The sequence below is a fragment of the Rosa rugosa genome, chromosome 5 (assembly GCF_958449725.1).
Source record: "Rosa rugosa chromosome 5, drRosRugo1.1, whole genome shotgun sequence".
In the NCBI taxonomy this organism is placed as follows: domain Eukaryota; kingdom Viridiplantae; phylum Streptophyta; class Magnoliopsida; order Rosales; family Rosaceae; genus Rosa; species Rosa rugosa.
This window is the reverse complement of record NC_084824.1, coordinates 187,262-207,850: the sequence shown is the minus strand read 5'-3', so window position 1 is coordinate 207,850 and position 20,589 is coordinate 187,262. Positions and strand designations below refer to the sequence as shown.

The 20,589-nt window shown below is 39.4% G+C and overlaps 5 protein-coding genes across 8 annotated transcripts; 1 reads left to right on the top strand and 4 right to left on the bottom strand.

Moving 5' to 3' along the window:
* Positions 1-590: 590 nt before the first annotated feature.
* On the bottom strand, positions 591-5,884 carry LOC133709308 (transcription factor SRM1). 3 transcript variants are annotated; one of them, XM_062135008.1, is made up of 3 exons: positions 5,735-5,884; positions 3,712-4,451; positions 591-1,415 (listed from the first exon to the last, which is right to left on the bottom strand). In XM_062135008.1, the coding sequence occupies exons 2-3, from the start codon at positions 4,083-4,085 to the stop codon at positions 914-916; spliced, it is 876 nt and encodes a 291-aa protein (XP_061990992.1). In that variant the 5' UTR covers positions 4,086-4,451; positions 5,735-5,884; the 3' UTR covers positions 591-913. The 3 variants fall into 3 exon arrangements, with proteins under 3 accessions (XP_061990992.1, XP_061990993.1, XP_061990994.1); XM_062135009.1 differs by lacking the exon at positions 5,735-5,884 and adding an exon at positions 5,163-5,708; XM_062135010.1 differs by lacking the exon at positions 5,735-5,884 and adding an exon at positions 4,663-4,862.
* Positions 5,885-6,517: 633 nt separating this feature from the next.
* LOC133713152 (uncharacterized) lies at positions 6,518-14,371 on the bottom strand. 2 transcript variants are annotated; one of them, XM_062139269.1, is made up of 21 exons: positions 14,121-14,371; positions 13,916-14,014; positions 13,678-13,829; positions 13,501-13,573; positions 13,268-13,390; positions 12,931-13,039; positions 12,148-12,227; positions 11,900-11,981; positions 11,154-11,293; positions 10,964-11,074; positions 10,683-10,799; positions 10,464-10,553; positions 10,243-10,296; positions 10,002-10,076; positions 9,825-9,900; positions 9,583-9,682; positions 9,250-9,319; positions 8,609-8,682; positions 7,785-7,894; positions 7,376-7,627; positions 6,518-7,114 (listed from the first exon to the last, which is right to left on the bottom strand). In XM_062139269.1, the coding sequence occupies exons 1-21, from the start codon at positions 14,244-14,246 to the stop codon at positions 6,828-6,830; spliced, it is 2,400 nt and encodes a 799-aa protein (XP_061995253.1). In that variant the 5' UTR covers positions 14,247-14,371; the 3' UTR covers positions 6,518-6,827. The 2 variants fall into 2 exon arrangements, with proteins under 2 accessions (XP_061995253.1, XP_061995254.1); XM_062139270.1 differs by having other exon boundaries at positions 6,518-7,111; positions 14,121-14,370.
* A 209-nt stretch (positions 14,372-14,580) lies between these two features.
* On the top strand, positions 14,581-17,739 carry LOC133713153 (uncharacterized). Its single transcript, XM_062139271.1, has 6 exons — positions 14,581-15,371; positions 15,475-15,577; positions 15,665-15,730; positions 16,104-16,277; positions 16,374-16,470; positions 17,383-17,739. Exons 1-6 carry the CDS (start codon positions 14,813-14,815, stop codon positions 17,506-17,508), a joined length of 1,125 nt encoding a protein of 374 aa, XP_061995255.1. The 5' UTR covers positions 14,581-14,812; the 3' UTR covers positions 17,509-17,739.
* Positions 17,740-18,062: 323 nt separating this feature from the next.
* On the bottom strand, positions 18,063-18,539 carry LOC133708992 (uncharacterized). Its single transcript, XM_062134588.1, has one exon. The coding sequence runs from the start codon at positions 18,537-18,539 to the stop codon at positions 18,063-18,065; it is 477 nt and encodes a 158-aa protein (XP_061990572.1).
* A 403-nt stretch (positions 18,540-18,942) lies between these two features.
* LOC133710425 (uncharacterized) lies at positions 18,943-19,678 on the bottom strand. The gene has a single exon (XM_062136491.1). The coding sequence runs from the start codon at positions 19,570-19,572 to the stop codon at positions 19,096-19,098; it is 477 nt and encodes a 158-aa protein (XP_061992475.1). The 5' UTR covers positions 19,573-19,678; the 3' UTR covers positions 18,943-19,095.
* Positions 19,679-20,589: the final 911 nt, after the last annotated feature.

Genomic DNA, 20,589 nt, shown 5'->3' with positions numbered 1-20,589 from the left:
TGGGTGTCGAAATTTTGGCCGAAGAACCATTGGTTGGGTTGGAGGGTTCTGGTGTCTGTAGAAATGGTTCCAGGAGGGCCCCATTTCAGGATCCTGCCACTGACAGCTTCAAGTGTGGTGTCGCCGCTGCTGCTGTTTCATCCTCAACAGTCAACACTCACTCTCTGAAGCCACTGCTGTATTATTTTAAGGACAAGAATACTACTTTGATGGGATGCGTACGTCTTGCCATCCGGAATACTCTTGGTTGGAGTTGGATATAACATACATTACATTGTATAAAGTACGATGTTTCGCAAATATAAGTTAAATGGTTGGTTCTCGGTGAGGTGTGACATGTTGATAATTAAATTATAATTCTAACATAACATTGCAAAGGTCATGGTTTGATTCTCACTGATGCATGTAGGATGCGGGAATCACATCCAGTGTCCTAAGTTGTATAAAGTTTGATGTTTCGCTAGTTAAAATGGTTGAGGCTACTTTTGCCAAAGAAATGGAGCAGCTCTTCACTCATACCAGACTTGTATCCAACACAATGGTTAAAATATTATTCCCAAACACATACCAGACTTATAAGAGAAAACGGATACCCAACTTCTAATCTACCAATAAATACCACCATCTCTTTTGCAATTGTCTATACAGATTCATGTCATTGCAGTCCTTCCTCATTTGGCTCTTTCTTTGGGGGTCGGATCCCCCCCCCCCCCCCCCATGGCTTATTTGGTACAAGAATAGAATAGACAAATATCATTAAACAACTCGTGCTTTGCTAATAAGTAAAGCACTTCGGCTAGGAGCAAAATGATCCTAATAACCAACCCAACAAGAGGCAAGAGCTCAAGCTACTTGGTCTGTCTCTGTTCTTTGTACATTTTGAAGCTAAAATACGCAAATGGAAGGGTGCATATTACCTATGAGCCGTGTGAGGCATAGGATATGTCATGGGGGGCATGTTCATTGGTGCCCCAGGAACAAGTGCTCCAGGAGGCATAGGGGCTCTCACACCATATGCCATGTGTGGGGAAGGGCCAGCAAGATTCACTGGTGTGCCAACAGCTGAGACAAGAGGTCCTCCAATTGGTTGCCCGATACTTGGTGCACCATACATGCCAACCCCCGGGGGTCCAGCAGCAGATTGTTTGGTTGATTTCGCAGAGCCAGATGGGCCTACTGCAGAACCATTTCCTTGACCAGTGATCGGCCCTTGGATTGCCGCAATTTCTCCATTGTTGACACTGGTGATGTCATGGATGCTTGATCGCCTTCTGTCCTTGTTCATTGAATTCAAACGTATGAAATACTTTTGTGCATGGCTTGCCACTTGGGTGGGTGTTCTTGTTACCACAAAGTTCCGTGATATACTTCGCCAATCACCTTTCCCATATTTTTCCAATCCTAGAAGAAATTGCCTGTCAAGGACCACAAAAAGTCACAACTCCTTCTCACGTACAATAGAAATCAACTCCAGTAAACAGATTTTTAACCACATTTAAACATTTGTAAACTACAGCAGATTTCCATCTCTTGCAATGGGATAAATATAGTTTGCCCATATTATGACTTCAGTCTATTTCAGAAAACATACATCAAGGCAACAACTTTCGGACTTTTTATTGAAGTTGAAACACTAGAATAAACCATTCATAACAAACTGTCAAACCCCTTATCACAGAACTTCAATACAAAGGTCAATAATCAATATCAGCATTTCTTTTCTAGCTCTCAGAAAAATATCAGAAAATTGCACAGCTAGTTATAGTAGATAAAATAGATCAACTCTAAATGCATAGCTGAAATAACATTGTGAAGCTTAGCGGCTTTCCTGAGGTGATAAAGCAAAATTTACGCTTGACTGCACCATCAAAGAGCCAGAAGACATTGCAAGGTTGGTCTAAGATAGCAATTTCTACGACTTGTTAATACAAAGCTGTTACAAAATTTTCACATATGGAAATCTAGGTATAAGAGAAATGGAACACATTGGGACCATTTGTAAAAGCTTGAAAATGAACTCATTGAGAGAATTTGTTAGATGAAGACTAACAACAGGATAAAGTAAATACAAGCCCTGTTAAAGAGTAGTAAGCAATTAAGCTGTCAAGATTGAACATATTACAAGAACCCAGGTGACAGCAAAAGATGAACCATTACCAAATGCCTACTAAAACTGACCAAAAAAGAAGTTCAACAAACATTCACTAACACATAAAGGGCCTCTATTGTTCCCTTGTGGCAGGATAGAGCATCAATGGTTACAAATGACCCGGAATCTCAAAATGTTAGTATCCTGTATCAGTCCTAAGATCCTTACAGGTCTCTTTCCAACTGAATTCATTGATAGTTAGTAAAATAGGGGATCGGCACCAAAAGCCAACAGTGTTTAGATGTCAATCAAGTGACTGCCAATGAAATTATTCACTTTTTAGTAAATACCGCAACCAAGGTCAACATTTGCCCTACTACAAAGTAAATTGTGCACTTTTGTATGAGCAGCGTGGTGTAATCTAATAACACTAAAAAATACACTTTTCATATGCTTCAGGATACAGCAGAACTCAAAAAAGAGACGAAAAATAAAAGAAAACGAAGAAACATCTTTGATAGTGGAAGGAAAGGAAGATGTACTTGGAAACAGAACTACTGAAGAGGGTGATAAAAACACTATTAAAAAAGGAACTAAAACCCCAAGCCCTCATCATATACAAATATACAATACAGATAATAAAAGAATAAAAGAAAGGACTAAAGAAAGACCTCCATCCTAAACCAGCAAAGTGAGATTTTAACTGCATTTGACACCTTAGTTCTGTAGATCTATATATAAAATGATTTCTTTCTGATAATGCTGTAATTATAAATTTACTGATCATGTCTTTCTAATACAATAACTATCAACAATCACAATTTGAGTCAGGCAGGTGAGGCAGTTCCCCTTTCAGTTAATCCCAATCCCAACTTTAGAATCACCAGTTTCCTTAATATCAATGCAGTTGTGCTACAGCTGAGGCAAGGGATACAGCGGTCCATCACTGAACAACAAATCATATAAAAATCTAGGTATTTAATATTAAAGGATCCTAGATACAGACCAACTAAAAGACTCTCATTTCAGCCAACCAATTATGCTGGTTATATTACCATGTTTATTTGCTTCCATGTTTCTAGATTTAAGCACTAACCTATAATGATAACCTGATGTGAACATATGTATAAAACACTAACAGGTTCTTCATAGGAAAAAAAAAAAACATCCAAACCTTACATCAAATTGAAAAGGTAGAATGAGAACGAAAACCCCATGCTAGACATGTATTTAAATGAAAAAAAAAAATCATCTTTCTCTCATGAATGGCACTTTCCTATTAGAATATAGTACAAGTGTACAACAGTATAGCATATTTGCAGATCAAAATCTAATAGTTGAAAATTTGAAATATACCATGGATGATTTAACCAACTATTATCACCACAAAAGGCAACTTTAGCAAGTTATTACCAGACAAGCAAACTTATATTCACGGAGCACAGGGACAACACTATTGACAAAATCTAAGAAAGTATTTCAAAAGTATATCTACTAGTAACTATAAAGACAAAGACATGGGCTGGAAAGAGTCATCAATCTTTAGTTCGATTAAGAGACTTCCAAAAATGAAACATATCATTTGGGCAAGCAAATAATTAACTCGTAAATTATGTACTAACCTGTGTTCATCCTCTGTCCAAGCAATCCCCTTACGGCGTTCCTGATCTGCCCTTGAAGCCTTACTTCCATGATTAGATTCGCTGCTGTAGTGTCCCTTCTTACTGGTTCCTTCATCACTGGCATGACTTGTTGAACCCTCGGAAGAAGAATTGTAGCAAGGCAGTGGAATACAACCAGCTTCGATCTGACTTATATCATCAAGTAAGAGTTCATAATGATGCTTTATCTCCTCTAGGTTTTTCCCTTCTACATCAGCTGCAATTTTGTCCCAACGATCTGGAGCATCCTCGGGATAAGTTGCCAGGGCATTCTCAAATGCCTTATCCTGCTCCCAAGTCCACAAGGAGCTAGCAACCGCTTCGTCCACACTCATCTTTGTAGTCGTGTTTGACTCCACTACCCAAAGTATTGCCCACAGGAAGGAATAGAGAAAACTACTCACCAATTTATGTTACACCCTTCTAAAGAGTATCAATCTTCAAGAACAGTTCTTGGGGCTTGGATCTAGATTAATTGAATTGAATAGTGGGTGCCCCCAGTAACAACTTTGTTGACGGTAGGCTAAATTTGGGGAAGCAGATGTGTCAGACCATAGAGTTAAGCAAGAGCAAAATCAAAGAGACCCAGAAAAAGCCAGAGACCACCCCCAATAAAAATCACAAAACTCAGTGAGCTATGTGAAGATCTCAATGGTGATTTGCTACAGAACTCAAGAATTGGACTCTTCTGAATTGCTGACCTATTGATGAATGAAAAGGCAACAAAGTTCAGTTAGACCATGAGAAATATCTGAAAACCATAATATCGAAGACGCAATAAATGTCAATAAATTAATGTGACCATGTATTCAGTAGAATGGTAACTAGGGTTTTACAGTGATATATGAAAGAGACCATGGAGTAATCAAACAAAACAAGAAAACCCCAGAAGTCCAAAGATAGTAATCATACTGCCACTTTCAATTCTACCAAAGCAAATTGCCAGTTACCAGCAAGCCACAGATATGAACAGTTTTAACAGCAGCACAGGCCCACCGTTTTGAAACTCAATTTTACAGTTTATACGGCAGACAGTAAAACAGCCACATATAGTCCCTCCTGATTCACCAGTCGCCAGTAAGCAGAGTAAAACCAATACCCAGAAAAGTAAGAGAAATATATAATTATAATTAAACTTGATGAATAAGTAAGAGAACTGTTTCAGCTTCGATACTTACTCTCTTTTCTTTCCAAATCGAGAACCCTATCACCTTATTCTGACTGAACAAAACCTCATCAACTATGAGTTAAAAAATCTCGTAAATGCACCAACTTGGTAAGATTTTTTTTTGTTTTTGTTTTTTTTGAAGAGAAATCCAAGAACCAATGAAATCAAATTGTGACAGTTTTAACTAACAAGCACCTTGATAAACCGGTTTAAGATTGTATTAACAGGAAAGTAAACTCCTAACCTTGCTTCAAGGAGCAGTATGTTACCACAAGTGAAATTTTGAGAAGCTGGTATTCGCTGTAGCCTATTTTACAACAACAGTTGAGATTGGCATAGGAAAAAGAAAGAAAACAGAAAGAGAAGCCTAATAAGAACAAAAGGGGAGAATCCAGAATATAGATAAACACAACAAAGTCAGGTCTGTTGGGAGAAAAAAAGGCCCAAAAGAGAGTGGAAAATTACAAAGGGCAGGCAATGAAATTATGAATGACGTGATGGGTTATCCTGAAAGCCAAACAAGGAGGTGCAGACTGCAGAGGATGATGATGATGGGTCAGTTGGTCCCATCACCAACAACAACAACAACAACAACAGCTACTAGTTGCGCGTACAGCTGGGATTGAACCCAACTTGCAATTCTAGTGAGTATCACTAATTTTGGGCCTGGTTTTCTATTCTATTCTCTCTCTCTCTCTCTCTCTCCAAACCACAAAACCCAGTGCAGTGTTGTTTATATGCAGTTAGTTTGTAGCAGAGCAAAACAAAAAAGACAATTGTATGCAAGAGGGTGTATCAGAAAGAAAGAAGCATCACCTTTTCTGGTTGCAGTTGCAAATCGATGCAAAGTTTCAATCTTTTGCTGAGAGAGAGAGAGAGTCTAATAGTGGTGTTGTTGCACAGAAAAGAGTCAAAAGAGGCTTCTTGTATAACCATCGGAGACACATCCCTCCCCTATTAAAATACCACTTTATCCTCATTTTTGTTTTTGGAAGTTATTCAAATTCCTACCTTTTTAGATTTTCAAATTTGGATAATAATCTACTTTTGAGGGAAATAGGTCAAATATTTTTAGCAAAAGAACAAAATCATTTTTTTCGACCATGATATTGATATCCCAAAAAGGTCAAGTTGCCCCCCCCCCCGCCGGAAAGTGGACCAATTCTGATGTGGCGACATCAGCGCATGTTCAAAGTTCACGAGAGCTAAAGCCGGCACGGCAGGCACATGATTTGATTTGATCTTACTCTACCTGCAATTTGCATTCATTATCATTATTGCGGCTAAAAGCACCTTCAATTTGTTATGGACTACTAGTGGTCAATTTTGTGCGCTCCTCTCTTTTTGTATGTATAATAAATAATACATCATGTTTTCTCACGTCAGTTATTCTCTCTTTCGGGTACCGTCACGTCAACTACTCTATGCTAAAACATTACCAAACGAAGAATTCCCAGAAAGCATCCTCAACTAGGATCCTTGACTTTTATTGTTTCAAAGACCGTATAATCTTATACAAGGATCACTGAAGACCACAAAAGAGCCATTCAAATTTCATGTTAAGCAAGTTGCGCGCAGAAACAGTTGCACACACCAGAGTTCAGAGAGAGACTACTAGAATCTAGCAAGCAGGCAGAAAACTACCAATGCTTTTAATTACAAGAATCCCAAATTTACAGGCACAAAATTGATAGCCAGTTTTCTGCATCTATATCACCTAACCTCACACCATAAGCAAATGAAGCTACATACCAGATGGTGGCTTGTGTGTAAAACTGAAGCAAACTAAAAGAATACCAGTACAAATCAATTAATAAGTCTAGTGCAAATACAATTCCTGCCACCAAAAGGGAAAAATTTACACAAATAAATCTTAACCCATATATTTTCTCTTGATCCTCTGTAAAATTTACACCCCAGATGAAGAAGTCCGATTTATCCTCTGTGCACCCAATTTTGGAGCAGCGGGTTTAGCCCCTCGGCCTCTGCCAGCCGCTAAGGGTCTTGCCTTAGTAGTAGGTAGGGGAGCGGCGATTGCAGCCCATGGATCATCATCATCATCATCAACTGATCGACTTGTTTTCAAATTCAAAGCCTTTGAACTTGTTTTGGGTGCTGGGGCGGCAATGGAGCCCCACAAATCATCATCTTCATCTTTGATAACTTTGGCCGTGTTTTTGGGTCGCAAACTTGCTGCTAGACATAAGACAGAAATCTCCAATTAATTATCATCACAAAGAAAAAATCAGATGACAAGAGCAGCAAAAACTGACACGTAATTACATACAGAAGAAAGAAAAAGCATGTGTTTCAGAAACAAGGCATAGAACCCTTTTTTTTTTATTATCAGTTATCTTCTATGCATTTCTGCAATACTTTCTAACCATTCTCACTCAGTATGCAGCAAAACAACAGAGGTAAATAAATTTGAATTTCTTGATACAGCAGTTCATATACCTTGCTTTGGCTGCGATTGCGAGACCGGCCGCTTCTGAGCAGCTTGAATGTTAGCAAGAGCTGGAGGTGGTGTTGGCTCTTCAAGGGGTTCAATATCATCCCAACCATCCTTGTCACTTTCATGCTCCTCCTGTATTCCATTTTCTAGCTCTCCCCAGCCATCTGTGGACGTAGGGGACTCGGGTACATGTTGATCTGGGAAATCTGTTGTCGAACTTACATGGGCAGGTGCTGTGGTTGGAGTATCCATCGCTAGGATTGTAAGAGAAAAACAATATCAGAATAAATGCGAAAGAACCTTACCATAGGGAAAAAAAAAAGATACAGAAAGCATGATAATCGTCCATGATTTTATTGTTTCCAACTAGCTAAACACAATAAAAGTTAAACTAATTACCAAAATGTGTACCTGAGCTGTCATTGGAAGTCGTTTTAGTAAGAGATGCACTGGTATTGACAAGTGCAAGCGGAGCTTGTTCAGCTGGTTTACCCTTGAGAGTTAAGGAGCTCATTGCCCATCTACATGATAATTATACATTTGCTTTAACTTGATTTGAGGAGAATAAAGAAACTTTATTATGTGAAGATGCAGTTTTAATAGAGCAGTGGGCACATCAAACAATAAGGTCGAGCACCAAGGTATATTATAACGATATATAAAACTGCATCAAGGTAGTGAATTATTGAAAGAAGCACACATAATCTAAAATATCAATGCGACCACACTACACATATTCTGCATCAATGTACACATTCTTAAAGAAGCACCCATATTCCACATCAATGCAACCACACCACGTTTGTCTGAAACGTTAGTCTTATCTGAAAACAAGTTCCTCATGTAAACTCTACTCCATATATAAAAAAATATAATAAGATGTGTGTGTCTATATATATATATATATATATATATATATATATAAGGTGACCATTTCTTCAAGTGAAAAACAACAAAACTCAATTAGATGGAAGTATGTGACAAAGAATTAAAGATATTATAAGGAAACAAAAACTAATTCAGCAAAACATGCATTAACTATGAGAAAAAACACTGCATGGAGCTCTCTAAAAAAGTCTATTGGCCTCACGGTGTGTTAATACTCTGTCTCGTTGACTAGGCACTAACAACTAAGAAGGCATTAGAGAATGACATCCCACCAAGCAGCATAGCTGGTGTTGACAAAATACATTTACTTATTGTCCTGATATGCTCAAAAGTACAAATCAACTTACCCCAGTAAACTAGCATTTCCTGGCATTGATGACATTCCGTCACCTGCTGCCCCAGCAGCATCTCCTGAATTTGTCTAAAAAAGAAAATAGCAAGGGAAAAAGTCAATAAATAACATCAAAGTGACACATCACTCATGAACACAGAGGTTTCTATTATTTCCTCTGAACCTTCACATGTCTCTACATATTATATTTGTCTGTGAACATAATGATTAGATTATGCAGCACCATAAAAAGAGGGGATTGAAATTGGCACTTCTTTTTTTTTACAAACCACACCCTCATCCATGAGTAATTTTCCAAAGGTATGTGCATGGAGGGGGCTGTGGTTTGTAAAAAGGGGGGTGCCAATTTCACCCTCCTAAAAAGAATGCAACCAAGGTTGAATTAACACATCAAGTGTTGCACCACTGATGACAGCAAAGAGAGATATATGGGTACTGAATCATAAGACAATTAAACATTGAAATTTTCAGCTACACAAGGTGCCCCATGAGCTATCCTATTCTTCCCCCACCCCCAAAACAAGTGGTACGCTTTTATGCTGTCATGCACATCCAATTGCTTTTAATATACCTACATACAGATATGCCAAACAAAACACACATGAAGCAAAACACATCAAGAATTTTGACATGCACCTTCTCATAGGTTTGCTTCACTATCTGTAGAAACTGATCAACTGCTTGAAATGCCTTCGATCGAACATCACTGTTTCAAATGGAAAAGAAAAGGTTCAGAGAAAAAGAGTAAACCTCTGTACAACTATTGAAATGCCTTCGATCGACAGTTATTATACATTTATTTAAGTTGTACAATTGTGAAAGTGTACAAAATGGACATGGAGGGAAGATTTTGCAAGGTAGAATCATTTTATGAACTGTTAAAGTTCACTGGAAGTTATGCATCCTTCTCACATACATAATAGAAATGCAGAGAAATAGAAACGTGTAACCCATCTACAGCATACTTACTTGTCAGGGTCAATAATTAGAACAACAACATTTGGGAGGATCCTAGTTGAAATCTCAGTGATGTCATAATAAGAGCTGGTTGCACATAAAGCCATAATCCCTGCCAGAATACAACATTTAAATTAATCATAGAAGTAATAAGTTGGCTGATGGAGAAAACTGAAGAACAAGAAAACCTAGACTCATTCAAAAAAGAAGCTGGTAAAAAAAAAAATCACGAATGAAACAGAACATTCTGATACCTGCTCCTCGGGCAGGTGAGAAACTATCCCGTAATGCACGAACAGTAAATGCATTAATCAAAACTCTTTTCCTTGTCTGTGTTTAGATAAGAATGTTATCGACATGTCTACAAGTTTTCATAAAATGACAATAGTATGCGTATTAAAAAGTAGATGTGGCAACTCAATGACACTAACCCCTTCATTCAGGTGGCTTGCAATGTTCCCTAGTAATATAGTAGTATTTGTTCTAATTGCAGGTTCTTCATCAACCTGCAAGATGGAAATTAAACAGACAAACATACGAGATAAAAGCCAAGCAGTTGAAGTGTTGAATTTTTCAATCAGTCACTCATAGAACATGTGTGTGTGTGTGTGTGTGTGTGAGAGAGAGAGAGAGAGAGTGCTAGTGATGGCCGTTAATTCAGAAGAGTCATACCTGTAACTTTGAAAGATACTTCAACAACGACCCTGAAATGGTACGTTGAGAAAGCTACACATAAACAGACAAACCTGTTAGAAAATAACAATCATATAACTCCAATAACCACCATGCGCCAAGATTTAATCACAGTGGCTTTCTTACTGTAACACACAACTCATACAACAAAGCAGGGATCCTTGATAGCAGGTATGCTAGAACCATGAAATTGCACTAACCTTGGGAGCGAGAACGAGCATCGACTTTAGAGTCAGTTCCCGAAGACAAGCAGATGTATCAGAGAAACCGGTAGCAACGTGGGGATAAACCTAATTCAAAGATCGCATGCAAATTTAGAACTTAGAAACCAGTACTAAAGCGCAGACTACCAGGATAGCAACAAAATGTAACAAGAATTTGCTTGATCATTGAAATATGGTTAACCATTGACTTCATACTTGCTCATCAACAATTTGTGCTGATAATGATTCTCCAAACTGATCAACATGTTGCAAAAGACCAACTCGAATAGCTCGGTCATTGGAAGCAAACAGTTTCACAATGGTCGGCAGCAACTAAAGAGCAATAATTATATGACATCAGTGACACAAAATAATTAAAGAATAGAAGAATCGCAAGAAACTGAGGACTAAGAAAGAGCAACAGTTCAAGAGAAGTTTAAGTCAAAGAAAAAATTCATAATGTATAAGGTCAATGCAGAGAATGCTGAAACACTGACCTTCACACTAAATTCTTCAGTTGAAAGCCAAGAACCCATTTTTAACAATGCAGTCAAAGCAGGTGCAGCAGCTGAACCAAATTCAAGGGCAGAAGCTAATAAAGGAAGTAACTGTAGAAACCAGAAGTTAAAATTATAAATTGATACTGAAAGTTCACTATATATTTCAACTAAATGAATCACATAATACCTTTTTCAGCACAATTTGACGAGGTAGCTGCTCTGCCAAATTCGGAAGCTTGCGGAAGAAAGTATCTTTCTCTACACTATCCTTCAAATTTAGAATTTCCATGAAGTGTATTGTATCCACCAACTTATTTTGAAAATAGGCTGCAAATCATTTTGTTGCAACACTTAGTAAAATAGAAGAAACTAAGCTAAGAAAAAGAAAGACACCACAATAGGAAGACCATGACAGATAGAAAAGTAAAACAACCTAGGTATAACACAAACAGGAAAAAAAAAAACACAAAATAGTATGACCTCCAAAAGCATAAAACTTTCAAACATCTTTTCAGAAAAGGGCTCATGTCTCTACCATTTCCAACTTTCAGTTAAGATCAGGAGCTTCAGGAACTGTGAGACCGATGGCCTATACTCAGTGTAAGATTTATCACTATCAAGCTAACATGTTCGCATAGTTATAAAATTCATACTGCTTTTTATATTTTCTTTGTGATCAATCATGCAAACAAGAAGTAGAAGGCTAACATTCATGAATATTAAAGATACTGACTTAGTTATTACCTACTCCTATCTAGACTATAATTCTCATCTCAGAGCCATAGATGATAATCCAGTCAGAAAACTAATAGGTGCTATATAATAGATTACCCAATGCTGATCAATCCTCGAACTATGAAGCAGACTAGAATACTCAAGACTACAGTTTTCTTAAAGATATTAGGATAAAGCAAGTTAAGAAGGAAAGATCACCACTGTTTTCTATAAGCTTCGACGTATTCAACCTACGAGAAGGTATGGCACTCAGGAGCCGCTGATAATCTGGAAGCAGAGACTGTGAGGCAAGGAAATACAGAGATGAAAATGAAAATGAATCTTTAGAAATATCAACTCCAAGGAAACTAACACATATTGTAGACACATATCAGATAAATATGTATAAGGGAAGGTAAAAAGACTAAATTGCGATCACTGATTCATCCGGACAGTAGAAGGCTAACCTTTGGAATAGAAGCAGTGTTTCGCAGCTCCTCTGTTTTGCTTAACTTCAGACCAGAGAAGAGCTCGTAGATAAGACAGCCTATCAAGTTTATAAAAGAATTTAGATTCTCAAGGGAAGCCTATTCAACCCGAAGAACCCAAATTTGCATAATAACTTGAATAGAACAAAATAATCAGCAATACTTCAAAGTGGATCAGTGGCCACTGAAAATACTATCAAAGCCAATAAAACAACATTCACAGTACAGAATGTGTTGCACAAGACCTTCAAAATCTATCAGCTGACTTAAGAGTAGAGATACAGTAGCCCTCCAACCACGATAAGATAAAGGAAAGGAATACATCTAAGTTTCACAACAGCATAAATTTGACAACAAAAACCCCAGAAAAAGATCCACTTACTTTCCACCTTTTCGCTATAAACTCTACTCATCCTCAACTAAACAACTCAAAATTGTCACTTTACAACAAATTTCTAAACACAACTTTAGCCTTTTTCTCTCCATAAATCTCTCGATAGAGAATGATGCAGAGAAAAAGGAACCACTCAGCTCAACTTTGTATCCGAAACGACCCATACTACAAACCTCAAAACAATAGAAGTTTTAGACTCAACAGAAGTCGAGATTAATTTTTCTCAATAAGACGGTTTAACTGTCATTTCTACATATCTTCGAAGAATGAATTTAGCTGGAGCATCAAAATATCCTTTACAAATTGACTTGACATAACAAACCAATAATCAGGTTCACTAACAGACTACTAGTCAACTAGAGACTTACCCAAGCCCCAAGAATCAATGGCCCATGGTGGAGACTTTCTGACTGCCGCCCAATCAGACTTCAACAACTCCACAGGTTTGTATTGTGATCCAACAAGCCAGGCATATTGCTGAAAGGAAAAATGGAATTGGCGAGAGTCATATCACAGCTTGTGACTAATTCTAAGCACTTTGTATGAAAAATTATCCAGAACAAATAATCTTAGCAGAAACAAACACCAGGCCAGTGAGGGATGACAAGTAAGCTCGAACAACCGCTAGGCCAACATAACCCAACAAAGTAGATAAAAAAAAAACATCCTTTTAAGGTGATGGATGACAACTGAAAACCGGCTTACCAGCATTGGTCCAGCAGAAGCCTCATTGCTGCCATCAAACTCGGAAAGAACATCAAAAGCATGCAGCTTCCAGTCCAACGTTTGAGTTACAACCACACTGGCAACACAAACATTGGAATGAACCTGTAGTAGCCAAAGAGGCCAGAGATTGTGAAATAGTGCGACTATAACTGAAAATGTAGTGAGAGACAGATAGAGTGTGGTCTGGGCTGGGCTGACTGTCTATAACTTACCAGTTTACAATCATTATTTAAGAAACTAACAGCTTTAGCAATCTGGTGCAGGCCCCAAGCGTAATATTCATCCCTGACATCAATACATAAGCAAGCTATATAACATGGTAGACGATATGCAGAGAAGAATGATATGTGATATGCCATATAATGCGGATAGAGTTCTTTGACGATTACCTTTGGATGTTTTGTAAACTGAGTTCTTTGATCTTCTCAGAGAGTGGCATAACAGGCTCGGTGACAATGTAGATAGTGTGCTTGGTGGTAGAAGCATCCATGGTTTCGGTTTCAGTACTGTGGAGAAATGATAAGATGTTGGGATGTCTGACCTGAAAAGAAAGGAATTGCATATGAGGGGGCTCAAAAGCAGCAGCAGCAGCAGCAGCAGCAGCAAGCATAGAATAGAAGGACTTACAGTACGGAGACGCTTGACGCCATTGCGAGCGGCGGCCAAATGGCCATCCTGAGCATTACTTCCACTAATGGAAAATATAGACACCGGAGACCCATCGTCCTGAGATAACCAATTCAAACATCAGATCCTAATTCATTCGTTTACGAAACTTGCACATAGATGGAAAACAAGAGAGAGAGAGAGAGAGAGAGAGAGGTAAGCAAACCTTGGAGGTGCCCCTGAAGTGAGTCCAAGAGCCCCAAGCAGAGGGATAGGGCTCGCCGATGTTGTATGGCAGATCTTTGGGTCCGCTCCCAGATCCACCCACCACTCGATTCAAGAATTTCAACATCCCTTCTTCTTCTTTCTTTTGCGGAGGAGGTCCTTTAGATCCACCGCTCTTCCCTTCTCTCCGCCCTCCGTCGATCTCCGATTCTTCCTTCTTCTATGAGATTCCCAATCGGTTGGATCCTGCTTTCTTTCTGTCCAGGTTACTCTTTTGTCTGGTTTGGGCCGAACGTAACGGCGGGAACGCATGGGAGGCCCAAACCCAATCCTTATCGGGTCACAGTGAATGAGTTAAATTTGGGTTTTTTCTTTTTTTTTTAATATAGTTAAACAATAATAAATAAAGTTAGTTCAGGAGACGGAAAACAGGTGTTATACTAAAATAACACTAAGCACTTTGTCGTAAAAAAAACAAAGCAGATCCCGACTCGCAGACGACGACACCTCTTCTCTTCTTTTCTCAGATTTTCAGACGAGAACTTCTCTTCTCTTCTTGGTCAGACTCTCTCAGAGAGACAGAGACCTCAGTCAAACACTCTATTCTACGTTTTTCTATACACACTCATAATTCCTGATTTTTCAAAACAAACTCATAATTCCTGATATATCTCAGAAATCAATCCAGAAAATATGGGGAGGGCGTCGGTATTGATATACATCACCATAGCACTCCTGGTGTTGCTGCTCATCTCCTGGTCCCCCAAGAAACCCGCCAACCACCGCCACCGCCGCCTCAAGCTCCGCTCCAACTTCACTTTCGCTCCTCCCCTCCACCATTCTCACAATCCCATCCCCTTCGACCCTCTCGTCGCCGACATCCAGCGCCGCCGCGAGGACCGCAAGTGGGAGAAGGAGCACCTCGACCTCGACCTCGATTTGGATCGCCACGACTCCGCCCCCGCCGCCGAGTCCCAGCCCGAGTGGGAGGATTTCATGGACGCCGAGGACTACCTGAATGACGAGGACAAGTTCAATGTCACCAACAGGCTGGTCTTGTTGTTCCCCAAGGTTGATGTCGACCCCGTCGATGGCTTTATCACCGAGCACGAGCTGACTCTCTGGAACCTCAAGCAGGCTCAGAGGGAAGTTTTGCATAGGACTCAGAGGGATATGGAGCTTCATGATAAGAATCGTGACGGCTTTGTTTCCTTTCAAGAGTACCGACCCCCTAGCTGGGTTCAGAATGCAGGTATGCTCTCTATTTCAATTCATTCCTTCCCTCCCTACTCCCTACCTATTATATATATATATGTATGTTACCAATAATCTAATATCAAAAAAGGAACTATCAGATAACAACTCATTTGGCTATGATATGGGCTGGTGGAAAGAAGAGCATTTTAATGCATCAGATGCAGATGGAGATGGTCTTCTCAATCTAACTGAGTTCAATGAGTGAGTTCTACTTGTTTGTTTGTTTCAACTTACTTTTTTTACATTTTCTTTCATCTTGATGCTTTTTCTCCTTCATCCTTTTTCTAGCTTCCTGCACCCCGCTGACAGCAAAAACCCAAAGCTACTTCAGTGGTTGTGCAAGGAGGAAGTAAGGTATGTTATGTTATTATTTCTCTTCTTTGGAATTCTATCTAGTATCCATGTGGCTCATGTCTGCTTGTAAATATTTAGTTCAGGGCACACCATAAGTTTTCAGGTAGTTTGGGGTACACCTCTTGACCAGCCATTGAAAGTAACTTGATTGAAAAGTCTTTTGCTTCAACTCTCAAACTTTTGTGTTTACTTGTACTAAAAAAAAAACACCAGTTCATGGGTGGTTCATGTCGAAGTAACTTTCTCTGTTGACTCCCAAAATGGCTGATTCATTTTTCTACTAAAGTTCACTTTATTTGTCATTTGAATTGATCTCATTCCAACATGGTTTCCTAGCTTGTCTAATTGGCTGCTCATTCCGTTGCTTCCTCAGAGAGAGGGATACAGACAAAGATGGAAAGATTAACTTCAAAGAATTTTTCCATGGCCTCTTTGATTTGGTGAGGAACTATGATGAAGAAGATCACAATTCCACACATCAGTCTGATGATTTGATGGAGGCCCCGGCTAAAACTTTGTTTGCACAGCTTGACAAAGATGGTGACGGGTAATTGCTATTATCATGTGTAATTCTTCTGAGCTACTTGAGGATTTTCTTTTCACTATTATTTATTTACTTGGGTTTGCCTTCTTTTATTCATAGATACTTGTCAGATGTTGAGTTACTTCCCATTATTGGAAAAATACATCCATCAGAACATTACTATGCGAAACAACAAGCAGATTACATCATATCACAGGTATTCATTTTAATAAAAAGTATTTTCTTTCTTTTATTCATTTTAAGTTTTATTTCATGAGTATGCAGCAGGGAATTATCAAAATTTTAGTGATTTTCTTTAAACCATGCCATATTCAAAGCTAAAGGAAGCTGTAATCTAAAAGCTAAATGATTTTTTTTATTTTTTATTTATCTCTGCAAGAAGGAGGCTCCAGTTTTGAGCTCAGGTCCGCAAAGTGGGTTTTGGGGATCTGTGAATATCAGAATTCTTTTTCTTCTAAAAACCATATTGAAGTACATATGGCTTTGAAATTGCTAGCAGTTTATAGTGGTTGAGGAATAGCAGTTTATGTGTTTTGTATTCGAGAAGTTATGAGCGCTTCTTCCCTTGTTTTCTGTTTTACTTCTCTTGTCATCATTTTGCCCGTAGATTTCAACATTATAAGATGGGATTATCAGCTATCAATCATGCAGTTGTTGAAAAACAGTTCGAGAAATAAGTATGGTGCAAATTATATTGCCAAGATCTCCAATATTTAGGACAGCCAAAGTCTACGTTTTCAGACCCAAAAAAAAAGTCTATTCCTTTGATTTTCTTTAGAGATATCAGAGAGGAAAAAAGAAAAGGAACCTTTTACATAGTGACTGTAACAGATGAAGTTCCACAGTAAAGATGTGGTGTTGCATAGGTAAAGCTTAGAAGGGTATGAAAAATGGGTAGATGATGTATTGTAAAGTCCTGCTGTATGTGGAAGAAAGAGTTCTATTGGTAATGTTTATCATATGCATTCTGCATTTATTATAAGTAACTTGCAATTAATTATACAGATAGCTCTGGTTGTGATGTGCTTGCTGCCAAGTATGAATTGCTAACTCTGGGATGAGCTTTGATAATTGATTGTATTGTCGTATCACTTTTGTGACCTTGCAGGCAGATACAAATAAAGATGGGGGCTTGTCACTGAGCGAGATGATTGAGAACCCATATGTATTTTACAGCGCTATTTTCAATGATGATGATGAAGAGGACTATGGGTTCCATGACGAGTTCCGTTAATATTCAACCACCATCAGAGCCTATTGTGCCCTATTCTTTTAGTTGCATATTTCCAGACTACCTAATTACTGCCACAAATTGTCAAATTGGATAGGATTCAAAATCTTTGTTTTGGTTTTGATTTTGATTTTTTGTTTCTTTCCTAAATATATGTATATGGAATGAGTTAGAATGAAAGGAGTTGATTCTTGAAACTCAGGCAACACCAACTGGGTTTGGTGGGATTCCAAAGTGCTCTTCATCCTAGGGGGTTGCTTATATATGTTTTTTTTTTTTTTTTTTTTTTTCAGAATGGTGGCTAATTTGAAGAAATGAGCTTAACAGAAAGCTTTCCACTTACATGTCAGTTGTCTACTATACTAGATAAAACAATTGTGATCCTCATTTGTTAGCAGTTGAAATGGAGTTCAATTTTGATGTTGTTATAATCAAAGAAGAATGTATGCTTTTGGTGTAAACCAAACAAAGCCAGTCTCACTCGTCAAAGTAAAAGACTGATACACAGAAACAGAAAAGCACTGAAGCCTCAAATTGATGATGCGTTCTGTCCATGTTCATTCTTCATCGTCGGAGGGTGGAGAAGGGTCAAGGCGAGCGGCGTCCTTGGCCCAACGTATCAACTTTTCAACTTCATCATCTTCATCAACAGCGTCGTCGTCGTCGTAGTCAGCGTGCAATGCCGAGCTGGCGGCGATTATGGAAGAAGAAGAGGAGGAGGAGGAGGGCATGGGCACTGAGGCCTTGAGAGCTGCGAATCTGGTGGACAGGTCATCTCCGAGGACTGCTTTGAGCTCTTCATCCACTTGAATCGATGTGACAGCAGGCGCACTGGAATTAGCATCGGCAACTTTAGGTGGAGTCGGAGACTTGAGTTTGAGGGCCTGGAAACGGCGGTCCACGTCAGAAAGGCGGGATATGTGAGAGTCTACGGATAGACCGAGCAGCATATCGTCCTGTGCTGCTTGGAGCAACTCTTCAACCTCATCCTTTTCCGTTTTCTTCGTCTTCGTCTTCCCCTTGTTCCTATTCATCTCTCTCTCTCTCGATCCAAACCTCTCTCTTTCTTACGTCGCTGGTTGCTCTTTTATGCCCTCAAAATCTAGTTGATCCGTCCTTGCTATTAGGCCCTCCCAATTAAAAGCCCAAACATTGTTCACCACCACACAATCACTTGATTTATGATTTATCATAGAGAAAAGTTCGGTCACCGTCCCCAAACTATGCTGCCAAGGCCAATTTGATACCCGAACTCTCAAAAGTATCAATGTGATACCCAAAGACTTATTTTGACATCAACGTGATACTTCCGTCCAAAATCTCAAATGGTTCCGTCTGTTTGCTGACGTGGCAAACATGTGGGCCCTCAAAAAAAGTGAAATGACCAATTTACCCATTTTTTTTGTTAATTCAATTTACCCAATTTAGCAGTTGAAATGGAGTTCAATTTTGATGTTGTTATAATCAAAGAAGAATGTATGCTTTTGGTGTAAACCAAACAAAGCCAGTCTCACTCGTCAAAGTAAAAGACTGATACACAGAAACAGAAAAGCACTGAAGCCTCAAATTGATGATGCGTTCTGTCCATGTTCATTCTTCATCGTCGGAGGGTGGAGAAGGGTCAAGGCGAGCGGCGTCCTTGGCCCAACGTATCAACTTTTCAACTTCATCATCTTCATCAACAGCGTCGTCGTCGTCGTAGTCAGCGTGCAATGCCGAGCTGGCGGCGATTATGGAAGAAGAAGAGGAGGAGGAGGAGGGCATGGGCACTGAGGCCTTGAGAGCTGCGAATCTGGTGGACAGGTCATCTCCGAGGACTGCTTTGAGCTCTTCATCCACTTGAATCGATGTGACAGCAGGCGCACTGGAATTAGCATCGGCAACTTTAGGTGGAGTCGGAGACTTGAGTTTGAGGGCCTGGAAACGGCGGTCCACGTCAGAAAGGCGGGATATGTGAGAGTCTACGGATAGACCGAGCAGCATATCGTCCTGTGCTGCTTGGAGCAACTCTTCAACCTCATCCTTTTCCGTTTTCTTCGTCTTCGTCTTCCCCTTGTTCCTATTCATCTCTCTCTCTCTCGATCCAAACCTCTCTCTTTCTTACGTCGCTGGTTGCTCTTTTATGCCCTCAAAATCTAGTTGATCCGTCCTTGCTATTAGGCCCTCCCAATTAAAAGCCCAAACATTGTTCACCACCACACAATCACTTGATTTATGATTTATCATAGAGAAAAGTTCGGTCACCGTCCCCAAACTATGCTGCCAAGGCCAATTTGATACCCGAACTCTCAAAAGTATCAATGTGATACCCAAAGACTTATTTTGACATCAACGTGATACTTCCGTCCAAAATCTCAAATGGTTCCGTCTGTTTGCTGACGTGGCAAACATGTGGGCCCTCAAAAAAAGTGAAATGACCAATTTACCCATTTTTTTTGTTAATTCATTTTTTTTCTTTTCATTTCTTTTTCTTCTTTTTTTTCTTCTTATTGTTCTTCTGGGATTTTCTGGCTTCTGCTTCTTCTTCAACCTCAGTCCTCTTCTTCTTCTCTCTCCTCCTTCGCCCAAACCATCACCAGAAACTCCGATCAAAATCACAATCACAAAACTATGAATTCATGTATACCAAAACTAAAAACAAATCCAGCATAAACCAAAAAAACAAAACCAACCCAGATAGCAATTGAGCACAATTAGACCAAGAAAAAGACTTGGCAGTTGGTACTTGGTACCTTTGACTTCTCCCACACACTGTCAATTGCTCGATTTGAGTGAAGAGTTGAAGCCGAGCTCCACTGCCTCAACAACAATGGCGAAAATCACAGAACCTCTCATCCCTGCAAATCAAACACCTCAAGCATAAGCAGATGAACCACCTCCAGACTTCGATCCCGAAACCATGCGAGGCCTCCTCCTCCACCTCTTCCTTCTCCCCCCTCATAATCGCGTCTTTCATTTTGTCCTCCACCATCAAGGCCGCTCGACCACTTTCGCCACCGCGACTCTGACGCCAGCAGCTGCCTATAACCCTGGTCGCATTCTCCGGCGTCAACGGCGCATTCCGGCGACTCTCATCCTCTCTGA

Excerpts from the sequence above, each read along its gene's own strand:
- LOC133709308 (XM_062135008.1), bottom strand. The coding sequence starts at position 4,085 with ATGAGTGTGGACGAAGCGGTTGCTAGCTCCTTGTGGACTTGGGAGCAG. Across the intron at positions 1,416-3,711 it reads TGGACAGAGGATGAACACAG|GCAATTTCTTCTAGGATTGG; the intron begins GTTAGTACATAA and ends GGTCCTTGACAG.
- LOC133708992 (XM_062134588.1), bottom strand. The coding sequence starts at position 18,539 with ATGAATAGGAACAAGGGGAAGACGAAGACGAAGAAAACGGAAAAGGAT.
- LOC133713153 (XM_062139271.1), top strand. The coding sequence starts at position 14,813 with ATGGGGAGGGCGTCGGTATTGATATACATCACCATAGCACTCCTGGTG. Across the intron at positions 15,372-15,474 it reads TAGCTGGGTTCAGAATGCAG|ATAACAACTCATTTGGCTAT; the intron begins GTATGCTCTCTA and ends AGGAACTATCAG. Across the intron at positions 15,731-16,103 it reads TTGTGCAAGGAGGAAGTAAG|AGAGAGGGATACAGACAAAG; the intron begins GTATGTTATGTT and ends TTGCTTCCTCAG.
- LOC133713152 (XM_062139269.1), bottom strand. The coding sequence starts at position 14,246 with ATGTTGAAATTCTTGAATCGAGTGGTGGGTGGATCTGGGAGCGGACCC. Across the intron at positions 10,077-10,242 it reads AGTATCTTTCAAAGTTACAG|GTTGATGAAGAACCTGCAAT; the intron begins GTATGACTCTTC and ends TCCATCTTGCAG. Across the intron at positions 8,683-9,249 it reads TGAAGCAAACCTATGAGAAG|ACAAATTCAGGAGATGCTGC; the intron begins GTGCATGTCAAA and ends TTTCTTTTTTAG.
- LOC133710425 (XM_062136491.1), bottom strand. The coding sequence starts at position 19,572 with ATGAATAGGAACAAGGGGAAGACGAAGACGAAGAAAACGGAAAAGGAT.